Here is a 25,408-nt window from a genome sequence, read left to right on the forward strand (position 1 = left end):
GATATATATATATATATATATATATATATATATATATATATATATATATATATATATATATATATTAGTAGCTCTGCTTTTTTTTATCCACTACAGCGTTTATTCAGTCGGTTCTTCTTTTAACCTTCTAGAATAATTTTTTTGAGGCAGATGTCAAAGCTGTGTCAGTCCACCTCCGTTGGTATACCTGCGAAGGAGAAAGTATCTTTCTAGAAACCTCTTTGATTAATCAAAACAAAAAAAATCGTAGAGAAAGTTCATTCATTCTCTGTCCTGGAACTGATTTGAAGTACTGAATTTCATCTTTCAAACATGTCACAAGTTTTATTCACCAGAGAACCGTAAGTTTGGAAATATGAATACATTTAAGCTTTAGGCTTTTTTTCATGAAAAAGATCCTCCTTCTTTAGTTCACAACCTAGAAAGTTCAGTGGTGCTGTCGGATAAGTCTCAACTTAATTGATGTCCCTCCTACTGTACAGAGATACACATGTGGGCTATGTCTTTTTATTATTTCTCCATCTCTTGAATGAGTTCAGTCCAATTTTCCTGTGGATATCACACTATAACAATTAACAAGGCTTTAACTTTAAAACTGGCAAATGAAGGAGAATGTTCTGCACTTATCACACAGGCCCAGCTATCCTTTCTGCCAACTATCCGAGACAGGAAGAGAAGGGGAAAGGGAGAATATTTCTCCTTGGATTAAAGAGGGGAGAAAGTGGAGCTGAAACTTTTCCGCACCATTTGATGTCTGAAAGCAGTGATGCAGTGATTGATTCATTAAACCAGAGCCGTAATGAGGAAAGAAATCATAATTCAAACTTACATTTTAAACAGGAAATATAATTGGAATTTTTATACAGAGAAGTGCCTTTGTACAATTATGATTAAAGGAAAATTAATTGTATGAAAATGTCCTTATAGATACTGAAAATTAGATCTTGCAAAGCTCAGGCGACGTAGACCTAATTCTAAAAATATTGTATACAGGATCTATCTTTTTTTTCCTTTCTCCATTCTTTTTTAAAAAAATTTTTTTATGAAGGTCCAAATCTAGCTGTGTTAATTTTATCTGAAATTAGAGTGAACCATGCAGGCGTGGAAGTTGAAATTAGCCTAAAGATGTTTCATTTACAAAGACAGAAACACTTTGTCAGCCGGCGATTGTTTCCAAGCATTATCTCTGCCTGCTTTTAATTGCTTTGGAAGTGAAATTAACAGAATTAGAAAAATTGCCTTTCCCTTTTTCTACAAGCTTCTTTATTCATGGGTATTGTTGTGTTCTTTGTATAGATTATAGACTCCTTTTGTTCCAGTATTGTAAATATATACGCCCCCAGTCACGGCTTTAGCTCCGAAACAATCCCTCTGTTCGTTCGGAACAACCTAATGAAAATTAATTTACAACCTGTCTGGATTGGGGGAGAAAGGCGAGTGGGGGGTGGGGGGGGTGGATCCTGGTTTTCTCTTGGTATTAATTTCACTCTGATTTAGTTATTGTGAAACAATGTGCCCACCCTCCTTGACTTTCCACTACATCATCATTATGTATGAGTTGTTTTCTCCCTCAGCTGTCTGCAGCGTATTAACCATTTCTGCTTCACTCTAGCACTCCCTAATCCTCTTAAATGAAATTGTTACCCTGAATTAATAATAATTGTGTCATGGGATCGTCTCGGGAACAGAGAATGACGCATGTCATCTGATGCAGATGAACATAATAGAAACTGCTTTTTATAATCATCAAGCCTTGAACTATATACTTAGTCTTTAGATACAGAAAAACAGGCAGTAAATATGACCATATATTTCAAGGCTTAGAGGTCTTAATGTACCATTAAAGCAGTCTGGTGTATCCATCTTATAGAAGGAGTATAATTAATGAAGCAATCTGACAAAAAAAGTCACATTAAATCCATATTAACTGACTCCATTTTTTGGGTGTAATCTTCAAACAGGCTAAAATAGATCAAAAGTACTGTATAATTACTATGGTCAGCAGGGATTATGAAACTGTAATTGATACAGATCAGCCCTGCACTAATCACTCTTTTAGCTACATTTTTAGGTATACTGTAATTTGGCTTTAAGGTCCCCCTTGGCTTCTTGCTATTAATCTTCTGGATTAGACCGTTCAGCGTGTCCAATTCTTGAAACCGTTTTTTGAATGAGTCCAGTTAAAAAAATGGATCAGTGTGTTTAGGGTATTTTTCCTCCCTTCTATAGTACATACAACCATAAGTAGCTTGTTTAACAATCTCACTTAGTTTTATTTTTCACCTCTCTGGGACCAGTCCTTTTAGACTCTAGGCCCATGGGGAGACAGTTAAACTCAGATCCTGCCTTCTGCAGGCCTCAAGTGTAATATTATTCTGTGTCCCCAGACAGAGGTTTTAGAGTTTTCTACTTTATGGACACCTGTTTTTGGTGATACTCTTATAATTATCTTAATATTCAAACTGCACTTTAGCTTAGATGTGCTATTCTTATCTTACATAAATTCTCCATCCATCCAGATGGCAATATTTTCCTTTTTTTCTTCTATTTTCAAATTCTGTCAGGGTCAGTATGAAGTCCCAACAGGGACCAGGATAGGCTTGAGTGCATTTGACCAGCATAAATATAGATTCACTTGTTAATTTTCCCTCCTCTTCCTCCTGCAGGTTCCCTCGGGGATCTCGACGGCGGTGAAGAAAACACACCGGACAACCTCAGCCTATCAGGAGAGGAGGGAGGAGCCTCGGACCCAGATGATTCAGCGGAGGGCGACAGCTCCAGCCCCCCACCGTACATATCACTGTACAATGAAGGTGAGAAGAGTCCAAAATCCAACAGAAGATATTAGCACAGGAAACATTTTTAAAAAGGAGCTAAAGGACAAAATGAGCAACGGATGTAGGGCCCACTGTCAGTTCCTGAATGTGAGCTTGAATGTAAAAGTATCATCTATTGAATTTAAAGATTGATTGTACTTCTCATGAAGACGTTGAAGTTCTAAAATGGGTCCAGCACAAAAGATCTGCTGAACAGTTAATGCACTGATTAATCTGCAAATTACTCTCTTGATTAATCACTTTGTCCATAAAATGTCAAAAATTACTTGTTTTGCCCAAAACCCAAACATAATCAGTTTAGTGACACAGACTAGTATTCAAACCGGCAAATATTCATATCTGACAAGCTGGATCCAGTGATCTGTGAATGAACTAATGTAATGTTCGTTTGAGAGCTCAAATAGTCACCAAGGACGCTTCTGGATAGTCCACAGACCTTTACTGTGACCTGTTTTCACTGGGAATACTTTTTACATAGGATAAAAGGTTGGCAGTGTGTGGGTGAACTGACCAAAGAACTTAAGACATGCTCACACTCATTCTTTTACTATGTAATCAGGAAAACATGAAAATATTTCACCACCCTTGTTTTATTGTGTTTGTATTACTTCACTGTATCACACTGACTGTAATGACGCACTGACAACATGCAGCAGTAAGAACCTCTTCAAGTAAAAAGATCCAGATGTCTGGTTCACTGGCAGTTATATTAGTGGTTAATACCAGATTTATATCCTCATCAAGACATGAAGTCTTTCTTTCATCAACTGACGTCCCACTATCTGTCAGGAGACTGTTAACGTCACCCAGAGAGACTCAGAAAGACTGAAGAACCAGTATGAGGTTGCAGCTTTCCACATGTATCACTCCTTTATCTCTATTGTGTCTAAACGAATAAATAAAAAAAAAATTCAGGGTTCAATCTTGGCTCCAGTGAATCTGCCCCCTCATGCACCTCTTATCCCGAGCTACCCTTGTACGGTGTGATAGCAGAGTTTTCAGTCATATTCTTTTGACTTATTCAAGATTTCACTAGCTGTGTTTTTTTAATCTCAAAAATTCCTGCTCTTGTGAAATTTTGGGGCTGGAAGTGATAAGCGTCTGTTGGTTGGCTTGGTTAGATAAACCCATGGAAATTCTGTCAGGTGCTAATCGAGACGAGATTAGAGATTAGCTATAGGTGTGTGTGTGTGTGTGTGTTTGAGGTGAGAAGTGGGTTATGTGTGTATTAGATTGTATAAGAAAAAGAAGATGAGAGAACTCAGGCAGACTGCACATTTGAGCAACTTTGTCTGTTGATAGCAAACAGACATGGCGTCTTTTTGTTTCTTTATTTGTGTGTGTGTTTTTGTGTGAGTGTGTGCTTTCACCCGGCCACCTTCCCTCCTCCCAACACACACAGCCCTCCCCATCACACTGTTGATTTACTCCTCTCTCTCTCTTTTCTGGGGTTCCTCAGTTGCCCAGCGCTGCCATTATCAGTTCTCTGTAAATCAGCCATGTTTGACGAACCTGCTCTTTCAACCTGGGATCAATACCAGGTCTTTATCTGGCCAGCGCTGGCTAATAAAGGCAAGGCCTCTTATCCACCATCTGGAGAGAGAGAGAGAGAGAGAGAGAGAGAGATGGTGAAGAAGGGTGGGGGAGAGAGAGAGAGGGAGAGGGACTGGCGATAACCACCCTGATAACTTTAGCAAGAAAAACACATTCTACCAGTAACAGGACCAAGCAGTCTGTTCTCTCCATCACACCCTCCTCCTCAGCCTGACAGAGTGAGCCAGTATATTAATGCTGATACAATGCTGATAGAACGTTATTGAGGAACACTTGAGCATCTGTTCAGTACGTCTCTCTCTCTGTTGTGGTGTTTTTTTCCCCTCTCACTTCTCAGAATTGCTCTACAGTTGGTCCTTCTTTCATAACAAGGTAATCATACTTATACATCACAGGAAACCTGATAAAATCCACTTCTAGGCTGATTAGTCAGTATGTTACCTCCTTTTGACCTCTAATTGTCATGCCCTTGTTTGGACCAATCAGGATGATTTTTGTAAGCCAGTTTGTTTTTTGCCATTTTATTTCCAACAGAAGCTGATCAGTAGTGATGGAGAAACTCTGTGTGATGCATAAACGGACAAATGACAAAGGTCATAATCTCTTCTGGTATCATCATGATGGACAGTTCTGGCCTGTGCGTGTGCACTGCTGATATGATTAGCTGCTTAATCAATTAGTCAGTTGTCAGGCAACTTTGATAATAGTGCAATTCTCCCATGAGAATCTGTTTTATGTCATGGAAATGGAAACGGTTTCTGGTTGGACTGTTGAATGAGCAGTTCAAGGATGTCGCCGTTGGAAATTGAGAAATTGTGTGGGATTTATTTATAATTTCTGGGTGTTTTTATGCCTTTATTACAGACTGCCCCTGATGGGACTCAAACAGGGAACGTTGCGGTTCAGGGTCGGTGCCTTAGCCCCATAGCCACATGGGCACTCTTGTGATGGGTGATGGTTTTTCACAATTTTTGTGAACTTTTTCACACAATTAATAAATGATTAATCACGTTCACCTCAGGCTCTAGGCTTTTTTGAGGGGAAACTGTATCTAAATGATTGATCAAAAAATAACTAACTAATAACTAAATTAACATCTGTCGCAGCTCATACTCATGCATATTTGTTGACAAAGATTTTATCATAATTGTTTTGAATGTTCTGCCTCAGATTTGTGATCCACTGTTTGGCCTCAAGTATTGAATATAAAGATGAGTTTAAACCACAATTAACCATCAGGTTTCTTCAACTTTCACTCAGGAGTAAAAACCAGCCTTTAAACTCCAAAGAAATAGGGATTTGATACTTATCGTGATAATAATCGATATCGAAACATGAAACTTTACATCGTGATAACATTGTTGGACATATCGTCCAGCCCTAGTTGCAGCTCTAGTATGTAGGGGTGAGGCTAGATAATCTGGAGCCTAACACCCTAATACCCAACATGTTGCCCCACGGGTGATTATCAAATATTGATAGATGATGCGGTATATGTGCCAGGGTTGACCAACAGGATATGTTTTACCTGTAGGTTCTGTACAGATCATAGTGATTCTCTCTGAGAAGAATGCAAAGCCCTTTTTTAGACAAAAAATATGCAGCATTGCAGACTGCAGTGATGGCTTTATGCCATTCAGGCATAGGTGATGTTTACGTTAATGTTCCTTACAGTTTCATTCAGACATGTCAGGACACGATATTTGGCTCCTGGTATGCGAGAGTGTGAGTCAGTAAATTAAAAATGTTCTAACAGCGAGGAAGAAGACAGTTATCTGTTCCTTCACCAGCTGCATCACTGATGGATTTTAAAAATTATTTTGCCGTTGAAGCCTTATTGAAGGACCATCATGCATGTGAGGGACGCTCACCATCACTTCTCATAGTGAATTCACTGATACATTTCAACATTCCAAACAAATGGCAGTTAAAAACAACCATATAGGTCTTTTCCAGTCCCAGCACTTCTGATGGGAGCAATAACACCCTGTCTACACCCGTGTCAGTCGTCTGTCTCATGCACATTTGATGGAACAGATACGCTTCATTTTTCACTGACAGACGTATGCAGCTGCTGCTAACGTGCTGCTTTCTGGAGCCGGTGTGCACAAGGCAGAGGACTCGAGGCGTCATACCTTGGTTCAGTCCAATACCCTTTCAGCTTCATCTGTGCCACCAAATTGACCAACGAGGAAACAAAAGGCAGCTTTCTAATCAGAAAGAAAAAAGGAACAGAAATGTACAGAGGGTTGTAGAAGTTCGGAGGCAAGATTGTTGGGTGACTTTGCCCTGCAGGTGTGACAGGGGAAGTTCAGCTTATCAGATTGATGGAGACTGTCTCGCTGTTGGGGGGGGGAGGTGGGAGAGAGGGAGGAGGGGGTTTGGCAGAAAAGTGTCTGTCGACTCCTCCTGATACCTGCCTCCCTGTCTGAGATGATATGGGAGATAATATTGATAATATTAAACGCAATAACTGTGTCTCTAGCTCCCCTCCCTTGCTTCAGCCCCTGCAGGATAAAATCAATGTGCCATTCAATGTGATTTATAGCTGAAAATAATGGCACTGTTTAGGCAGGGGGGAGGTGTGTGTGTGTGTGTGTGTGTGTGTGTGTGTGTGTGTGTGTAGGTCTGCTTGCTTTAGTGTGTGTACAGTATGTTGCTGTGGATGAGTGTCTGCTTGGATGAAGTCGAAAGGTGGACGTGACGTGAAGCTGGATGTTGTGTGTATGTGTGCACTTGCTTCTCTTTTTGTGTGTGTGCGTGTGTTGATTTATTTGACGATGCAGATCCAATCTCTCAACTGTTACATTAATAACGGCAGAGTGTGAGGGTGTCACGTGGTAGCGGGGCCGTTTATGGCTGGTATCGATTGGGCGCTATCGCTGTTTATCGGAGCGGGAATGCAAGGGTAAACATGGGCTTTGTGCAGACAGCTGAGGTGTTATCAGGGTGGAGGCTGAAGACGGGGTGGGATTTGGGGAAGGGGAGGGAGAGCACAAAATAGGAGCTTGGAAGGAGGAAGTGAAGAAAAGGGCAAAAGTTAGGAGGACAGGAATCTGGACAAAGGACAGAAGACATGAGGAGAGAGAGTGGATTAACTGCTTTTTAAATATAGACCGTTTGAAGGATAATGTTTTAATCAAACCTTGAGTTTTCTCTAACTGTGGGTACTCACAGCATATCAGTTATTCCCATGATGTCTTTCTCAAGGTTTTCTTTACACATCATCACTCTAAATCTGCAGTCAGCTTTGATTGAGATGTTCTTGTACCCAGCTGCCTTGTACATTCTAGTCATATACACGTCATATCAGTGTGTGATGGATTATTTAATAACCTGTCCAGTCAGAAACTACACTACGCGTGTGTCCAACTTCTGGACATATTCAAAGAAAATCTTAACAAGCTCTGATACTAAATCTATTATAGCAATGAAGAAAAGATGTCTCTCTATTATTCCTTCTCTTAGCCTGGATGGAGACTCATAATAGGGGTCTTCCCAGAATACCGGGGGTTAGGATAGTAGTATCAATTACAGAAGTTTAAATCAGGGGTTGGCAAATAAGTATGGCATCGGGCCATATTTTCTCCAAATCAGTAGATGGCGGGCCAGAACATAGTCAGTTTATCATTTATAATCCGTAGTTTACTGTGTGCCTGTTTAGCTTAGTCAGTAGTGCACAGGACTCCCGTTCGAAGGGTTGTGTTGAATCCCTACTTGCTGCTAGTATTATTTTTCTCCCTTTTCAACAAATTGATTATGAAGAGATCGTTTTACATGTTCGTTTTAGTGTAGGACTCCCGGCGATGGGTCCACATCAACCTACGGAGGCTTATTTTCATTTCCCCAGTCTCTCCAGGCAGAGGAAATTCCTGCGTTTCTCAGGTGTGTCAAGCAAACGAGAGACTCTTTTAAATTTCCTTCAGAACTTTTCAAAGTAAAAGCTCTCAATTAAACACACCATAAAGTACTGCTGCAAAGACGTTCCCGTGCTTTTATTTTGTAGACACAATCACTTAAGAGGAAGTGATCATGTAAATAACTTTTGCTGTCATGATGTCATGAGATCCTTTTTTTTTTTTTTTTTTTTGCTGCCATCATGGGCCAGATATTATTGCTGGTGGGCCACCCACAAAGGTAGCTTTTAGTTACTTTTACCTACTCACTTAACCTCTACATAAAACACACCTGAACTGTACTTGAATTCCCTCATATGTAAAACAATGTATGAAAGGTGGCGAAGTGTGGATGATTTCACCCTCTACTTCATGTTGATACAGACGATCTCTGTGACAGTGTTGGTGCTTTCCTACCCAACAACAAGGTAGTTTGGGAAGGCTACTTGTAATCATGAAAACCATTGCACAACACTAACTGCAATACTCTATTTGGAAACTGGAAGCAGTTTCCAGTTGGTGTTTTTTTTTTAAATTGTTCCCTCACATATCAGCTGAAATTTCCACCTTAACGAGCAGGGTCACTTCATTTTGTTGTAACTACAGTGACAATTATTAGTGAGATTAATAGTGAATGTTTGTGATCCGTTTCCATGCAGTCAGCTTTTGAGTCACCCTAACCCTTGGCCCGATGATGTTGCAAGACCAGAGAACAAGAAGAGAGAGATCTTCAGCTCAGATAGGCTGAGGTGCTGTGATGCAACTATTAATCTAATCTAACTAATCATGAGTCTTGCTAATAGGGAGGGACCCAGCGGTGTGATGAACCGGCTGATACCAGCTGCACAGGCAAAGGTCAGGGTGCACATATATGCATGCTAGATAAACACATCATTACACACACATAAACATCCAGACATTTAGGTTCACACACACACACACACACAGCCCACGTGCAGAACCACACACAGATCTCTTTGATCAGCGAGCAGGAGGCTTGGTAATCAGCTTGATCAATTGCAGCGATATCAGTGCTGATTAGAGGAATACAGGCAGCCTCAGTCTCCGCAGAAGGTGACAGGCTGAGGGGGTTAAGGGGGAGGAGATGGAGAGAAACGGGGGAAGAGAAAGACGAGCACATTGGGACGATGGGCATTGATGAAGAGAGAATGAAAAGCTGGAGGAAGACGGAGGGAAAGAGCCCAAAAAAAGACCAAACCAGAGGTAGAGAGTGAAGATGTTTCTGATGCGTCTTTGACTCTCCATAGTTGCAATGAGAATCAAAGGGTCCATCTCTGCGTGGCGAGGCGTTGTGTTCCACAGCTCAGGGAGTCCTTTCACTGCTGCCTTTGATCAACAGACAGGAACAGCCACTGCCCAGACGCGCACACAGGGGCACATTTAGACACACACATAGGTTACCATCGATGTGGGGTTTCCAAGGCCGAAACTGACGTTTCATACTGGGTGTGTTTTAAATCTGACTGTCTGTGTTGTGTATCCAGAGCCCAGGACACAGGACTCTCGAGGAGGGCCCGATGATGAAGACGAGGACGGGGAGGAGCAAGGTCCGACGCACAGTGGCGGGGAGGAGGAAGAGGAAGGGGAGGAAGAAGAGGAGGCGTTACAGTGGAGGGGTCCAGGTCAGTACGCTCACAGGGGTCCAGTACAGCCAGTAAACATGTCATTTGGTATTTGGAACTAACCAAAACAAAAGTGCTGAAGCAAAAGGAAGATGAAGTGTGAATTTTGGGCTGAGGGAACAATTCCAGTATTTGCTTGTACTCAAGGATTGTGAAAACTTTTAGTTCTTCGTACTTGTTCAGGAAGCACTGATGATGAAATCATTAGGTGTTCGCGTACGGTGTTAACCAAGTGGAAAAACATTCACAATATTTAATGGTATGGTGAGAATTCATATTAAAAGTATTACACAGCAATTTATAAAACTTACAGCAATTTTTCAGCATTATACCACCCTGCACAACTTGGATTCTATAAAGGACATATCTAGGGTCAAGGGACCCCACAGAGAGGCTTGTAGTAAATTTCAAATTCAATCAGTCAAGAAATGTGCAACAATCCAGCATGAGACAACATGTGTCTTTGCTTTGTATTGATGGCAGCTGTTGCCAGCTAGGCTTGTGCTGATTGAGGATCAGATCTACTGTCAACTATTGAAGAGGACATCGCCCAGTGTTTCTTTTATATATTTTTTAATGATACACATAACTGACTTACAAATATAGCAAAACTAGTTTAACATGTTTGTAATTAGAGAGAGAGAGGGAGACCTTCGCCCCCCCTCACTCTGTTATCATATATTGTGTTTTAATGCAGTTGAAGTCCCTAAAGAGTTTCTGTTGTCAGATCTTTGAAGTAGTGTGAAATTTGAACTCAGCTCATAAATACTACTTGTGCTGCATTGTCTGACTGAAATACAGGTTAATGGCAGACAGAACGAAAGTTAGAGCTGGTCTTGTACCAGCAGCTCTTTGTTTTTGTTTGTTTTGCATTAATAATGACTGAAATCAGACTCACTGTGGTGAGCTCTTTTTGTAAGGCGCCAGCAACGCTTTTGTCTCCACTAACCAATTTCCTGGGGAAAACCCTACATTGTGAATGTTATTAGTAACACCGGCCTGTATGCTGTTCCTGCTATGACAATTTATAGAGAAAAAATGTCTATAGCAGAGTTTCTCAGAGCTGTGCAGTTGCACCAAAAGTTAACGTATGTTCTTTACTGTATTGTTATTAGTACACACCTGTTTGTGTGGTGGTTAGCTCTTTAACTCAAGGTTTATTCGGGTTCCTTTTTTATTTGAAGGAGCCAAATACACAACATTATAAATGAGGCTTAAGAAATCTAATCCTGCCTACGTTTACAAGGTAGAAGGTTGTTTATTAGTCATTATTCAGCACAAGGCTGCATAATGAAACAAATTTTGTAGTCCCTTCATGCTACACACACAACATATTAAGTGTAGGCCTATATTAAAATATGGGAACATAATAAATAAAACCGTATATACATAAGCTGTGATGAAGATATGGTTATGGTTAAGCTACTAAAAACATTTAAAGGTGGGGTAAGCGATTCTAATCCATCCATTTTTTTTGTCAATATCTCCACACGGTCTTCTAGCTGTCCGTTCTGTGCGTGCGCTGAAAAAAGTTTTGCAAGATATTCGTTTAATAGAACCTTATAACCTTATTAATCGTCTACACTGTAGCCTAATGATTCATTCAGCAACAAAGAAATGATTCTTGTAACATTTTAAGGATTTTAATATACATATTTTTATTTGATTTTCCCATTAATGTGCTATTTGCTTCTGCATATTTAAAAACACAAAGGCAAGGAGGGACTTGTTACAGAAATTGATTGGCAGTTGCAGTAGCCAATAGCGCTGAATGTGCACAACGCCCCCCTACCCTGTCATAGAGTGTGCGGACTGGTTCAGCTATCAGTGAGTGAACACCGCGAACACAGCCTCTGAGACCGGCAAAGAACAGTTTGGCGACAGGGAATACAGGACCGAGGTGGTTTTCTTGCCGGGTTTGGCTCTTGGCACCCCGGGGCTGACTCAGCTAATAGGACAGCTAGCAGCACTGCTTACCGAAGTAACATTAACTCGCCACAGATACAGACAGATACAGTTAGCAGTTTAGCCAAAAAAAGTAAATGTATCTGTCCATCAACAAACTCTTTAAATCACCTCGGTACCGTATTTCCTGTTGGTCTCTGTGTTCGGTCCCGTTCCCGCCGTGTTCACTGGGAGGCTGCTTAGTGCGGTTTCGTTGCCTGCTCGCTCACTGACGTTATCCTGGGCTGAAAACCCCCAGTGCTTGAGTAGAGGTGTAACATAACACACTCCCCAGGTGCTCCGAGCTCCCGGTCTGGGCTGAGACAGCAATGAACACTAGGCTAGCTGAGCTAATTAGATAACAGCATCATCACATCAGCAAACGTAAATCACAGAGTTGAGGCAGAGCAGCCGGTGGGGACACGGGGAACTTTAATGTTAATTTTAGGACGCCCACCAGTTACAGTGTAGCCTTTGTAGACAGCGGAGGACACGAGGACAGAGCAGCTGTCAACTGCGTGCACTGTAGCACGATACTAACGATCTCTCTGAAAAGGTTGTTAATCGTTCACAATCAAATATCGTAATATCGCACACCCCTGCTCCACACCCTTACTTTACACGTACTGTAACCAGGAAAAGAACGATGAATTTCAGCCTTTTAATGCACACGGTGTGCTGCAGAATCGTCCAAAATGACTGGGATACCGGGGATCCCAGGGATACGGACAACATACCATCACTTAACTCTTAATATGCTTCTTGGCAAAGTAGAAAGTAAGCTGAAAGTCCACTGGCAAGTCATTTAACATTACCTGACACACAGATCGTGGCTGGAACAGCTGGAACAGTGTTGTGTTGCTCGGTCCGAGCCACTTTGTGCTCAGCCCTGCCTCTGTAAATAGGGAACCAACGAACACCAGACGTTTTAATTTATACAGCTAGCTGACCGTGAGGAGACATTCGCTAAATTTCACACAAAGACGTGTACTGGAGTAGAATGACATACCCCACCTTTAAGTGGCTCTAACCAGCCCTGCATGGCTTTGTTTGTGTGTCTGCGTGTTCTTGTGTGTGTCTTGGAGATGTTTTTCTGTGTTGTCTCTCCCTAGTGTCTTTCAGGGTCTGTTTGTGTTGTCCTGCCGTTCCCGTGAACATGAGAGGTGAATGTGACAGGCCGAGAGAAAATATATTCAAGTCCTAACAAAAACACACATGCACACACACACACACACACACACACACACACACACACGGCTAAGAGGAGATAACAAGTAAATCGCCATAATTTTATTATTTATTTCCTCTCTTATCGAGGTTTGTTTGGTTATTTATTTCTCTCTGTCTGTTGTCTTCAATGAGTTAAACAATGCAATAAGATTACCGCACTATCTCGCATTATTTCCTTTTCAAGCAGCACACGTTTTATGTATGTCTGTGCTTGTGTGTCTGCGCAGTGTTGAGTGTGTGTGTGTGTGTGTGTGTGTGTGTGTGCATGTATTTTAATTCCTCTGGTGGGGAAGAGAGGATGTGTTCATTATCGTCCTGTCCCAGCCTTGTCCCTTTAACAGTAATTGGAGCGATATTAATTGCTGCACGGTGGCTGGTTGATGGTAGCACCATGATGCTGCACTGATACGGCCCTTCGTTTTTTTTTTTTGTTTTTTTTTCTTCTCTTCCTTCCTCTCCTTCTCACAAACTAACTGCTGGGTGAGTGAGGCAGAGGGATGGCGGAGGAGGGGGGAGGGAGGAGGGAGGAGAAAGAGTAAGGGAGAGAGATAGCCCCTCTATCAGCTCCGGAGCAGGCGCTGTCTTTATCAGGAGCACGATTGGCAAAAAGGAAACTTTGACCGGTCTGAATTTTTCTCTTATCGTCAAGCCCCCCCTCCTCCACCTCCCCTTCCTGCTTCCATCCCCCCTCCCTCCATCCATCCACCTTCTCCTTCTCTGGTCTCTCCATCACCACTAAAACCCCACTAACAGCCCCCCTCCCCTCCCTCCTCCCCACCCTCCACCCCCTGACAGCATACATCTCTCCCTTTTTCTTCTTTTAATTGTTTCTTCTTGATCTTCTTCCCCTTCTTCTTCTTCCTCCTCGTCCTGCATGTCATGTGGGACTGGAGTCACTGGCTAATGTGCTCTCGTTCATACCAAATGTCCACCATGTATCAGGCATTTCTCATAAACAGTTGAGAGAAAAAGTGTGTATTAGCTGGGATAGGAATAAACAGCGTTTTATCTCCTGTGGGGGTGTTGGTATTCCACTCATTTCTCACTGTTGTTGCTTTTTAGACACTTCTGCTCCTGGGACCAGAAGTTTCCAGCTTTTAATCCTATGGGGATTTGTTACTTAAAGGCAAATCATGTCAGTTGTCCAGTAGTGTCACTGCAACCTTTATGCAACAGTATGTTATATTGTTTGTCTTTGCGTGTCCAAGTGGTGGTCCATAAAGGCGGATGAAGGAAAATCCTGGCTTATTTTGAAATTTAAGTGAGAGATCCGTTATAGGATTCCCTGCCCAGTAACCAAGGTAACTTCTACCGCTGAACTAGCTTGCTCCGTAGTGGGCTAACTGTCAAGCTTAATTTAGCTGTGTGCCAAAGAATTTCTACAAGTTATGAAAATCAGCAGGGAGCCCTTTTATTTAAAATCTTATCCTGTATAATTTTAAAAACAGTCTGCCAAATTTGTGTTGAACTTATTTATTATTTTGCTCATTTGTTCAAGCTGTAAAGACAAAACAAAAAACTACAGTCCAAACCATGACCTTCTGTTGTGTTTACATTTATACTTGCATCCTCCAGTTTAGCTTTTTGTACTTCATGTGCAGTTTCTTGCTTTCAATGCCAATGAGCAGATAAGCTTCTGACATCCTGTAAAAGAGAAAATGTGTCAAAGAGCAGCTGGTTATGTAGTTGGTAATAGCAACATGAATACTTACTTCATTCCTTGCTGACATACATCTCATTCTGGTCATGTCATGCAGCAAGGTGCAGGGTTATACATAATTTGGAGAATGCAGACTGATCCAAAACATTTTAAATTTGGTCTTACTCTGCAGACACTGTCTCCTCTTCAAGGGCCTCTAGATATGCTGGTGCCATCTCCCTTCTTCAAGAGAAGAACAGTGAAGTTGGCAAAGCAAAATAACTGCATGGGGTTTGTACAAAATCAGACCTGCTCACACATGGGTCAGGAAGGCCTTCAGCATCTTGAGTTGGGAGATCTAGCAGGCATATCGTGTCTCCACACTGAAAAATACAGCATACCATTAGCTATTACCATAGAGAGACTGATACCTGTTGAGGAAAAGACATGTACATGTTGCTCCCGAATCATTTTGCGCCACTGGTTGCAGCTGAACACTAGGGGTGGGGGAAAAAATCGATACAGCATAGTATCGTTATATTTGCCATGGCAATACTGTATCGATACATGGATGCCAAGTATCGATGTTTTATTATATAAATTGCAGATGGGAGTTTTAACTTTTTGGTACTAGAATAATAAAATCTATTGCTTTTTTAGTCCACTAGAAAATTTAACAGGACCATATAGAGGACTGAAAAAGTGATATGAACAAACAGAGAAATGTATATTTTTTAGATAAACAGATGTTGACAAAGTTTGACTTTAGGGACCTAATTGGAAGTTGGAAAAAGGTAATAAATTGCAGTATATCTCAATATATTTAAAATCGCAATAAAATCGAATCATAACATAAATATCGTGATAATATCGTATCGTGGGGCCTCTGGTGATTTCCACCCCTACTGAACACCAGCTCCTCAGCAGGTAGCAGTGGCATCTATCCAACAACAATTTGAACACATGCATTTCACATTTCATTAGGTTACTTATCACTCTGGAAAAGGTTTTTGTAGCCTACTTCACTTTCACTTGTTGCCATGTTCTTTCATGGCTATTGAGATGGCTCCTGTTGAGATGTTACAGAAGAATCAATATAGGCCAATGCTTCACATATCTCCCTGAATTAAGCTAACAGTAAATACATTATAGTTATGTCAGTTAGCCTACACCATCATTTTAAACATACTTCTGATATTATCGCCTACTAATAGTATAGCCACAGTCTTATTGTATCTATACAAATAAAACAAAAAGGAGGCTTGTATAATTTATCCATTTAGTCTGTCTGCAGTTTTTTGCCAAGCCTTAGCCCTTGCAATGTGGCAGTATTGCAGTATGGGCAGGGTTTGTTCTGTCGCCTGAGAAAAACGGCGCTCTCATTTTACCTTCTTGTTGCGATATACAGTATCTCACAAAAGTGAATACACCCTTCACATTTTTGTACATATTTTATTATATCTTTTTTATGTGACAACACTGAAGAAATGACATACAATGGTGGTTCCAATGTCCAGCTTGTATAACAGTGTAAATTTGCTGTCCCCTCAAAAGAACACATCACACAGCCATTAATGTCTAAACCGCTGGCAACAAAAGGGAGTACCCCTCTAAGTGAAAATGTCCAAATTGGGCCAAAAGTGTCAATATTTATTATTTTCCAGCACTGCCTTAACCCTCTTGGGCATGGAATTCACCAGAGCTTCACAGGTTGCCACTGGAGTCCTCTTCCACTCCTCCATGACGACATCACAGAGCTGGTGGACGTTAGAGACCTTGTGCTCCTCCACCTTCTGTTTGAGGAGCCCCACAGATTCTCAATAGGGTTCAGTAGCCTTCACCCTCAGCTTCTTTAGCGAGGCAGTGGTCGTCTTGGAGGTGTGTTTGGGGCCAATCTCTGAAGAGAGGGGATCCTGCTCTGCTTCAGTATGTCACAGGACATGTTGGCATTCATGGTTCCCTCGATGAACTGTAGCTCCCCAGAGCCGGCAGCACTCATGCAGCCCCAGACCAGGACTCTCCCACACTTGTCTCTGTACTCCTCACCTGGTTGCCGCCACACATGCTTGACCCCATCTGAACCAAATAAGTTTATCTTGGTCCCATCAGACCACAGGACATGGTTCCAGTAATCCATGTCCTCAGCCTGCTTGTCTTAAGCAAACTGTTTGCAGGCTTTCTTGTGCATCATCTTTAGAAGAGGCTTCCTTCTGGGACGACAGTCATGCAGACCTATTTGATGCAGTGTGCGGTGTATGGTCTGAGCACTTACAGGCTGACCCCCCACCCCTTCAGCCTCTGCTGCAATGCTGGCAGCGCTCATATGTCTATTTCCCAAAGACAAGTTCTGGATATGACGCTGAGCACGTGCACTCAGCTTCTTTAGTTGACCATGCCCCACTGAAATTTTGTTTTTAGTGTTACAATAAAGTGCAAACTTAATTTAAAATTTTTAAAGAGATTTAAAGATCACTTTGAAAGGTTTGAACCAACATCACTCTTAAGCTGATATGTCAGTCATCACTTGGCTCTTAACACTTATATTTAATAACAGTTCTGCACGTAAGCAGTTAGTTGATTTGCAGAATATATAGATCAACAATAATTTATTGTTTATTGTAACATTTGCTGGTTTCAAATGTGAGAGTTTGCTACATTTTTCTCTTTATATAATTTAGTATGAGCTATCAGTTGGACAAAATAAGCAAAATAGAATTTGGAAACTTCTGATCACCATTTTTTGATTTTACTGATCAATAATTGATAATTGATGAGATGATGATTGTAGAAATGAGAATCACTGATGATATGCAGCATATTTTCTTGATGAATTGATTAATTGTTTTGTCTACTAAATATAAAAGTATTCCAAAATGGTCGTTATAATTTCTCAGAGCCCATTGTGAATTTGCAAAAGCCTCACATCCTCACATTACCTTTTTGCTTGAAAATTACTGACACAATAAATGATTATAAAATTACTTGCCTGTAAATTTTCTGACAAAGGATTGAATCACTCAATAAATTAATATTTTCAGATCGCTTCAGCAGCTCAATAAGATACATTCATACCTTTATTTTATATATATATATATACACATACACATATATATACATACACAATTCAGTTAATTTAATAAAATAAAAGTTGTCTCTCAGTGCGCTTGCTTGTCATATAGAGCAGGTATAGATAGAGCAAGACTGCTTCCAAGTGTCTCCATGTTAGTTCCTTTAAAGAAAGAACAGTTCTGTGTTTACAGTCATACAGTACATTTGTGTTTCACAATTAGTCGTACTGTGGATCCTCTTTTGTCCACATTGACAATCCATTCTTTTTCTCCTCATCTTTTTTCAGCGTACTTCTACACCCTGTCAACATGTCTTCCTCTTTCCTTCCTCTTCTTTTCTATCTCTTCACCAGCACCGACACTTGGTAGACCACATCATATATGTGAAAATCTTTTATTTCGAAATGTCATGCATTGTCCCGTGTATGTATATTCATTAATATTTGAATATTAATCTACTAATTATATTTCAAAAGTGAAAAAAAAAGATTACTTCCAGTTAGAAATACAATCATTCCTAGATATAACATTTTTAATTTCCCTTTCCGTGCATAATTTGTGTTCTAACCTTATGATAACAATATCTTAATTTATTCAAATAATTTATTCAAATAATTCTTTGTCGCAGTCATTACTTGTGTTCAGACTGACTGATATTAACATAAAACAGAGAAAACAACAACAGAACATTTTGATTCATCCTGCCAGTTTTTCTTCCTATTTAGAGATAATACAATTCATTACTGAACACAACTTTTTAGTCCACATATTTGACACTTTCTCCTCAGTGTGTTATGAGTTGTATATGTGTCAATCTGAATAAATTCCTTAGTCACAGATGATACCCCCCTCCCTCCCCCTTTCTTTGGGGGGGGTGGGGGGTACCGTTTTTGCCAACAGCAACTATCAAAATACTGGCTTTGTGGCCTCTATTGATATGAAAAAAAACCCCATTAAAATTAAAGAGATGATAAACTTGGAATGGATTAGAGGCTTCAGCAATTTTCAGTTTCTTTTCTCCAATGTGTAGTTCGTCTTAAAACAATCAAGATGATGTGTCTTTGTGTGTGTGTCCTCAGTTTGATGCGGGTGTGGTGGTGGCGGCATGGTGTCTACGAGAAGTCTAGGTGGGAGCTGCTCCCTATCAGGGATGGCATGATATGCTAAAGCCACCTTTTTAATCTACAGTGTGTCCATACTGCATTTTATGCAAAATAAATTATGAAGAGAAGAAAAAAAACAACTATCTTTTGAATGACCTTGCAGGCTGGAGGGTTCGATATTTTCTCTCTCGCTGCTTAAAATTCTTGATATGCAAATGGGTGTCACAGTAATCCCTTGTCATTTGCTGGCTGGCTTGCGGCCCCCACACATTCTCTCCTTCCAGTACTGTGTATAAATCCATTGTCAGTGGCCATCACTAAATGGTGAAAGTACTTCATATCCAAGGCGCTGGACAAAAAAACTTCCACCAATTTGTTAATATGAATTAGCCAAAACAGATCCTTAGTGAAGGAAAACCTTCAGGTCTACAGGACCTCCTGAGCAAGGTTCAGTGCTGTTTATATTGACTTAAATTTTTTTATATACCGTGTAATCATAACAGAAGCTATCTCAGGGCACTTTTCACAGAGAGGAGTTCTAGACCGTAATATTATTAATATAAATTAAGGTGGTGAGAAACTTGGGTGTCATGATGACCAGCTGTTCTTTTCAGACCATGTTGCTGCTGTCTCTCAGTCGTGCCGCTTTGCTCTATACAACATAAGGAAAATCAGGCCCTACCTCACTCAGTACGCCACCCAGCTTCTTGTACAGGCCATGGTTATCTCTCGCATCGACTATTGCAATGCCCTCCTAGCAGGTCTCCCAGCTTGTGCGGTGAAACCCTTACAAATGGTTCAGAACGCAGCAGCGCGTCTGGTTTTTGATCAGCCCAAAAGGACTCATGTCACTCCATTACTCAGTGACCTCCACTGGCTCCCCGTGGCCTCCAGAATCAAATTCAAGTCACTAATGCTTGCATACAGAGTGACTACTGGGTCTGCACCCATCTAAATACAAACTTACGTTCCTTCTCGGCCGCTACGCTCCTCCAACGAACGCCGCCTTGCTCTGCCAAACCTTCACACAAAGCAATCCCAGTCCCTGTTCTCATCTGTGACACCACAATGGTGGAACGAGCTACCACACGCCATCACAGCAGCGGCGTCCCTATCTAACTTCAAGAAGCTCTTGAAGACTCATCTCTTCCGAGAACACTTCCTCTTATAAGACCTCCAACTCCTCTAACATGCACTTCCTGTGCTCTTCTTCCTCTATCCCCTACAATGATCTTGTATTGATTGCACTTTTTTGTTTTGATTGCACTTTTTGTTAACTCTTACTTCCTTCCCTAGGTATCTACCCCATTGATGTGATATGAACTATGAGCTCTTAGTAGTACTTATTGCTGCTTTTACTAGTATGTATTGTCAGTTGTAGATCTGTATTTGATGCTCTGTTGATGCTTGTATGTTGTTCCTCAAATGTAAGTTGCTTTGGAGAAAAGCGTCTGCCAAATGAGTAAATGTATAAATATATATTATATTATATCATAGTACATTATGTAATAATATTGTAATATACTGTATATTTGCTGACTGGGATGGGAAAGTAATGTGTGATGGCATCTTGGAAACATCAGGACAAAGCAATACATGTACCCTAGGGTGCTCATGCTCTATTCATTGGCGAGTCTCCCCCACGTATTAGACAAACTGTTATAGATCCACCATCATGCTGAGTTCAGTGTAAAAAAGTGAGTGTGCTCTGAGGGTCTTGTGCTTTTTCTTTGTCTTGTGATGTGATAGTAACTTTATAATTTATAGTTTTTGGTTGGACAAAGTAAGCTCTTCGAATGGAACTTGATCAGCTTGGATGTTAAGAAATAATATGTCAATATGTTTTGACAAATGAAGACCAAACAAGTAATCAAGAAAACAGCAGCGAACAATTATATCTGTTAATATTGTGATTATTTTCTGTTTGGTCTATAAAAATGTAACAAAATAGTGAAAAATGACCATTAGTTAGTTTCCCAAAGCTCCAGGAGACTTCTTCAGTCCAAAACCGAATGATATTCAGTTTTTACTATCACTGAAAACAAAGAAAAGCAGTTTTAAACAATTAAACATTAATCAAGTATTTAATCAACTAATGAATTAGTGTTATCGACTAATCGTTTCAGCGCCACTGTTCTGTTTGCAGTGTTAAACTAGTTTTACTTTTTTAACTGATGTGTTTTAAATCAGGGAGCAGCTTTTATGTTCTTTGGATTTTTTTGTAATATGTTTTATTGCATTAAGCTTTTGATTTTGTAACTAAAAAGCATATTTATGTGTTATTTACAATCATTTGCTACTATGATTTTTAGCCTTATGTATATTAGGCTAGTGTTCATGCTTCCCAGCAGCCGTAAAAACTCTGATAAGTGCATTGATAGTTGTAGAGCACCCTGGGATATTCTACCCCATAGAAGAATTGCCCAGGTCTGTTCTCTTTCCAGCCTTCTAGTGTGACATGGATGGTAAAGAAGGTCCTCTTTGGGCTGCCCAATCACACCCTCTGAAAACTTGTCTACTCCAGGGGTCTCGGGAAGCCAGCCGAGCGAGGAGAGTGTTTTCCTGCTTACCCAGCGCTCCTTCTCCTAACAGAGTTATTTAAATTACCTCAAATAAAGCATTATAATGGCAGGCGTAATAATGGTTATTATTATTTACCAGGCACGGTGTGGATGTGTGTGGGTGTTGTGTAGTGGGTGGGTGTTGGGTTATCATGCAGTAGTTAATTATAATGGAGCATGAAGGCACACTATATGCATATTATAACTGCTGACAGTCTAATTTATTTGTTACTGGTGTCACACATGCTTACTGTGCATGGCAACTTTTCCCCCATTGAAATCATCAGGGACAGCACTGTGCTCCTTATCACTTCGTCCATATGAAGACCTTTGTTTCTCAGTTTGATCCATCTAGTCATGGATGGCTGAATGTAGCGACTGAAGGATAGGATGTTTGTGTAAAAGCTTCCAGTTTTCTGCATAGCTGCTGGTTTGCTCATCTATTTGTATTTATACGAATCCATGACCTCCAAAACCTAATATCTCTAAAATAGTACTGTTCCATAAATACAGGACACTGTTTTATTTTTAATTTTATTTTAATCATTGATTGGCAACCAGTGTGTTCAATAGATTTTTAGGATTTTTCTTTCCTCTAACATACAGCAGATTTTTGCACTGTATTCATGGGTCATGAGGGGCATTGCCCTAAATTACCTGTGTTCTATAGTCATTACTCAAGTTCAGCCAAACAATAAGCAATAATGTAGAAGTTCCACTGTCATGACATAATGTAGTAGAACAAAGGCATTAGATTAATACATACAGTATATATGATTGAGTCTAGGTTCTACTCGAGATTTCTACCTGTTTAAAGGGAGTTTTTCCTTGCCACTGGTGCCAACTGCTTGCTCGTGGTGGGCACTGTTGGGTCTATGTAAATAATATTACAAAGACCTGCTCTATATGAAAAGTGCAGTGAGGTAACTTCTGTTATGATTTGGTGCTATATAAGTAAAATTGAGAACGTATTACCCTTGATTATGTCACAATAGGGACACAAACAATGAATTAGCATTAATTGATCAGTTAGCTGTTGGTGGCTATACCCAAAAAACTGAAAAGAAATCTGCAGACTGAATGAATTTGTACAAAATTGTTGAAAAGACAAGACCTTATATGCTCGCTCTTTCTCATACATGCACACACATTTAGTTTGGAGAAAAGATATATGCCCTGATGCGATACCTCACAAGACACTTTGAAAACAGAAAGTGGGACTGCAGCAAGGTAGGCTGCTGTGTAACTTTATAATAATAATAATAATAATAAAGCCTGTTCCTTACTGTGAATATTTTTGCCACTGAAAATGTCAGAGCAGAATCTCCTAATTGATTCTGTGTGCGCTTGTGAGTTTGGACATTTGGACACGTTTTGAAAACAAAGACATTAATAGTTTGCTACTGTTAATAGCATTAATAGCTACTGCTTCTGTTCCTGCGGTGGAACTCTTACTTGTTTTGAGTGAGGTCAGGTGGAATACAGTCTATGGAAGGCTATAGGCCTATCATTTATGGCACGGACCAATCTTGCTTTGAGAGATAGGCCATATAACTGGAGTGCCCTCCTTATTGTTTTAGAATTGACTTTAAAATTCTATTGAACACTTTTAAAGCTCTTCATGGCCTCTCGCCTTGTTATATTTCTGACCTTTTAGTCCCATACGCAGCAGCACGTACCTTGAGATCCTCGGGCAGAGGTCTGTTGTCTGTTCCAGAGTCTCGACTGAAAACTAAAGGGGACAGAGCGTTTGCTGTCAGGGCCCCGAGGCTCTGGAACAGCCTGCCCGAGGAAATCAGGTCGGCTGAGTCAGTGAACTCTTTTAAGTCCCTTCTTAAAACATACTTTTATAGGAGAGCTTTTCCCGATCTTATTTGACTTTACTTTTATTTTATTGTATTTTACTAATTTTATATTAAATTTTCATGCTCTTATTTTTTTTTTGTATTATTCTTTACACTTGTTAAAGCACTTTGTAACTTGTTTTTGAAAAGTGCTCTACAAATAAGGATTATTATTATTATTATTATTATTATTATTATTATTATTATTATTGCCATTCTGTGTTGTTATTAAATGATCTAAGAGCATTTGTATCATGCATATTGGTAAGGCCACTCATGTGTGCTTTGAAAGAGCAACCTGTATTCACACACGGTGGTGAGTATGTGTGCATTTATGTAGGTTACAGCCCCCTCACCCACGGAATGAGAAGAATGACAAGACCTTACTGTATGAGTAAATTTATTGAGTGCAACTTACTACATATATGTCCCATAATTCTGCTGGCAAGATGATGCCAACCTTTGTTCACAACACACAGTACATCTGAGTAGTAGAGTAGTTGGAAAGACCAGATTGGGTGGCTGTGGCTGTAGAGCAGGTTGCCCGTTAATCGGAAGGTCGCGGTTCAATCCCTGGCTCTTCCAGGCTGCATGTCGAAGTGTCCTTGGGCAAGATACCGAATTGCCTCTGGTGGCTGTTCCACCAGTGTATGAATGAATGTGTGTGAATGTTAGTTGTAGTTTGAGCACTTAGGCTGAATGAACGTGTGTGAATGTTAGTTGTTGTTTGAGCACTAAGGCTGAATGAATGTGTGTGAATGTTAGTTGTTGTTTGAGCACTTAGGCTGAATGAATGTGTGTGAATGTTAGTTGTTGTTTGAGCACTTAGGCTGAATGGATGTGTGTGAATGTTGGTTGTTGTTTGAGCACTTAGGCTGAATGAATGTGTGTGAATGGTGAATGCAGATGTAATGTAAAAGATCTTTGAGTGGTTGAAAAGACTAGAAAGTCGCTATACAAATACGGAGCATGTTTTTTTAACTCCTGACTTAACTGTTATATAGTGCTGATTATTTTGAAAAAATCTAAATTCTTAGAAATTTTTTTATACATTTAAAAAAAAAAAAATTGAATAAAGAAAATCATATAATAGAAAATAATTACAGAGGTCCGTACATCAGTGACCTCATAGCTGGTTACATAGCTGGCCATGACTGTATCATCATTATTTCCAAACCAAACTTAGTAGCTAATATATAATCACAATACGTAGGTTCTGCATTTTAAGGAAACATTAAATACAAAAATCTACTCACATTTTCTAAAGTTTGTGTTTGCCAGTGTTAAAGCTTGAATATCTTGGTGTTGCGCTCATGTGTTATCTGGTAAACCAGGACCATAGACGGTTAACTCCCAGCACTGAGAGGAGATGTTATCACCAGACTGGTCGAGGTTAAAGGGGGTGAACTTTGGGATAGGGGGATAAAGGGTTAGAAAGGGCTTAAGAAGGAGAGAAAGAGAGTGACATGAGGGAGGAAGGGAAAGAATAAAGGGACATGTGAGAAGAAGTTGAGAGAGGGGAAGACCAGGAGAAGTGGTTTGGAATAGAGAAGTACAATATTGAGTTTAGAGTGCAGAGATGACTAATGAAGGGTGACAGAGGTGTAAAGGTTTAAGGATCAATGAGAGTGAGAGATGAGGGGTGAGACATTTTCAGATGTGCAGTTCAGATAGTGAAATTAGAGGGACTGGAAAGTGCTAGGGCTAGACAATAAAACAATAATAAATATCGCGATATAATTTTTTTCAATAACAATATACTAAATGTTCAATAAATATTCAATAAATGTTTGATTTTATTCACGTTAATCAAAAACGAATTAGGACTTAATTTTTATATTGAATGTTCTACCTCAGATTTGTGAAGTGATCCACTGTTTGGCCTCAAGTGTTGAAATCAGCCTTTAAACTGGAAAGAAATAAAGATTTGATACTTATCCTGACAATTATTGATATAGAAAGATATGAAACTTTTTTTATCGTGATAACATTTTTTGCCGTATCATCCAGCCCTAGAAAGTGGGTATGGTTAAAACATAGAAGGATGAGGGAGATATAATATGAAGAAATGACTGTTGGCTCTGTGGGC

At 40.1% G+C, this 25,408-nt stretch overlaps 1 protein-coding gene across 1 annotated transcript in view; it reads left to right on the top strand.

Moving 5' to 3' along the window:
• zfpm1 (zinc finger protein, FOG family member 1) overlaps positions 1 to 25,408 on the top strand; it is a 117,764-nt gene that overhangs the window by 45,226 nt on the left and 47,130 nt on the right. Inside the window, exons 2-3 of the mRNA XM_046037064.1 lie at positions 2,667 to 2,813; positions 9,793 to 9,930. Of these exons, the coding sequence (XP_045893020.1) occupies positions 2,667 to 2,813; positions 9,793 to 9,930 (285 nt within the window). The remainder of the gene's footprint in view (positions 1 to 2,666; positions 2,814 to 9,792; positions 9,931 to 25,408) is intronic.

The sequence above is a fragment of the Micropterus dolomieu genome, linkage group LG22 (genome assembly GCF_021292245.1).
Source record: "Micropterus dolomieu isolate WLL.071019.BEF.003 ecotype Adirondacks linkage group LG22, ASM2129224v1, whole genome shotgun sequence".
Lineage (NCBI taxonomy): Eukaryota > Metazoa > Chordata > Actinopteri > Centrarchiformes > Centrarchidae > Micropterus > Micropterus dolomieu.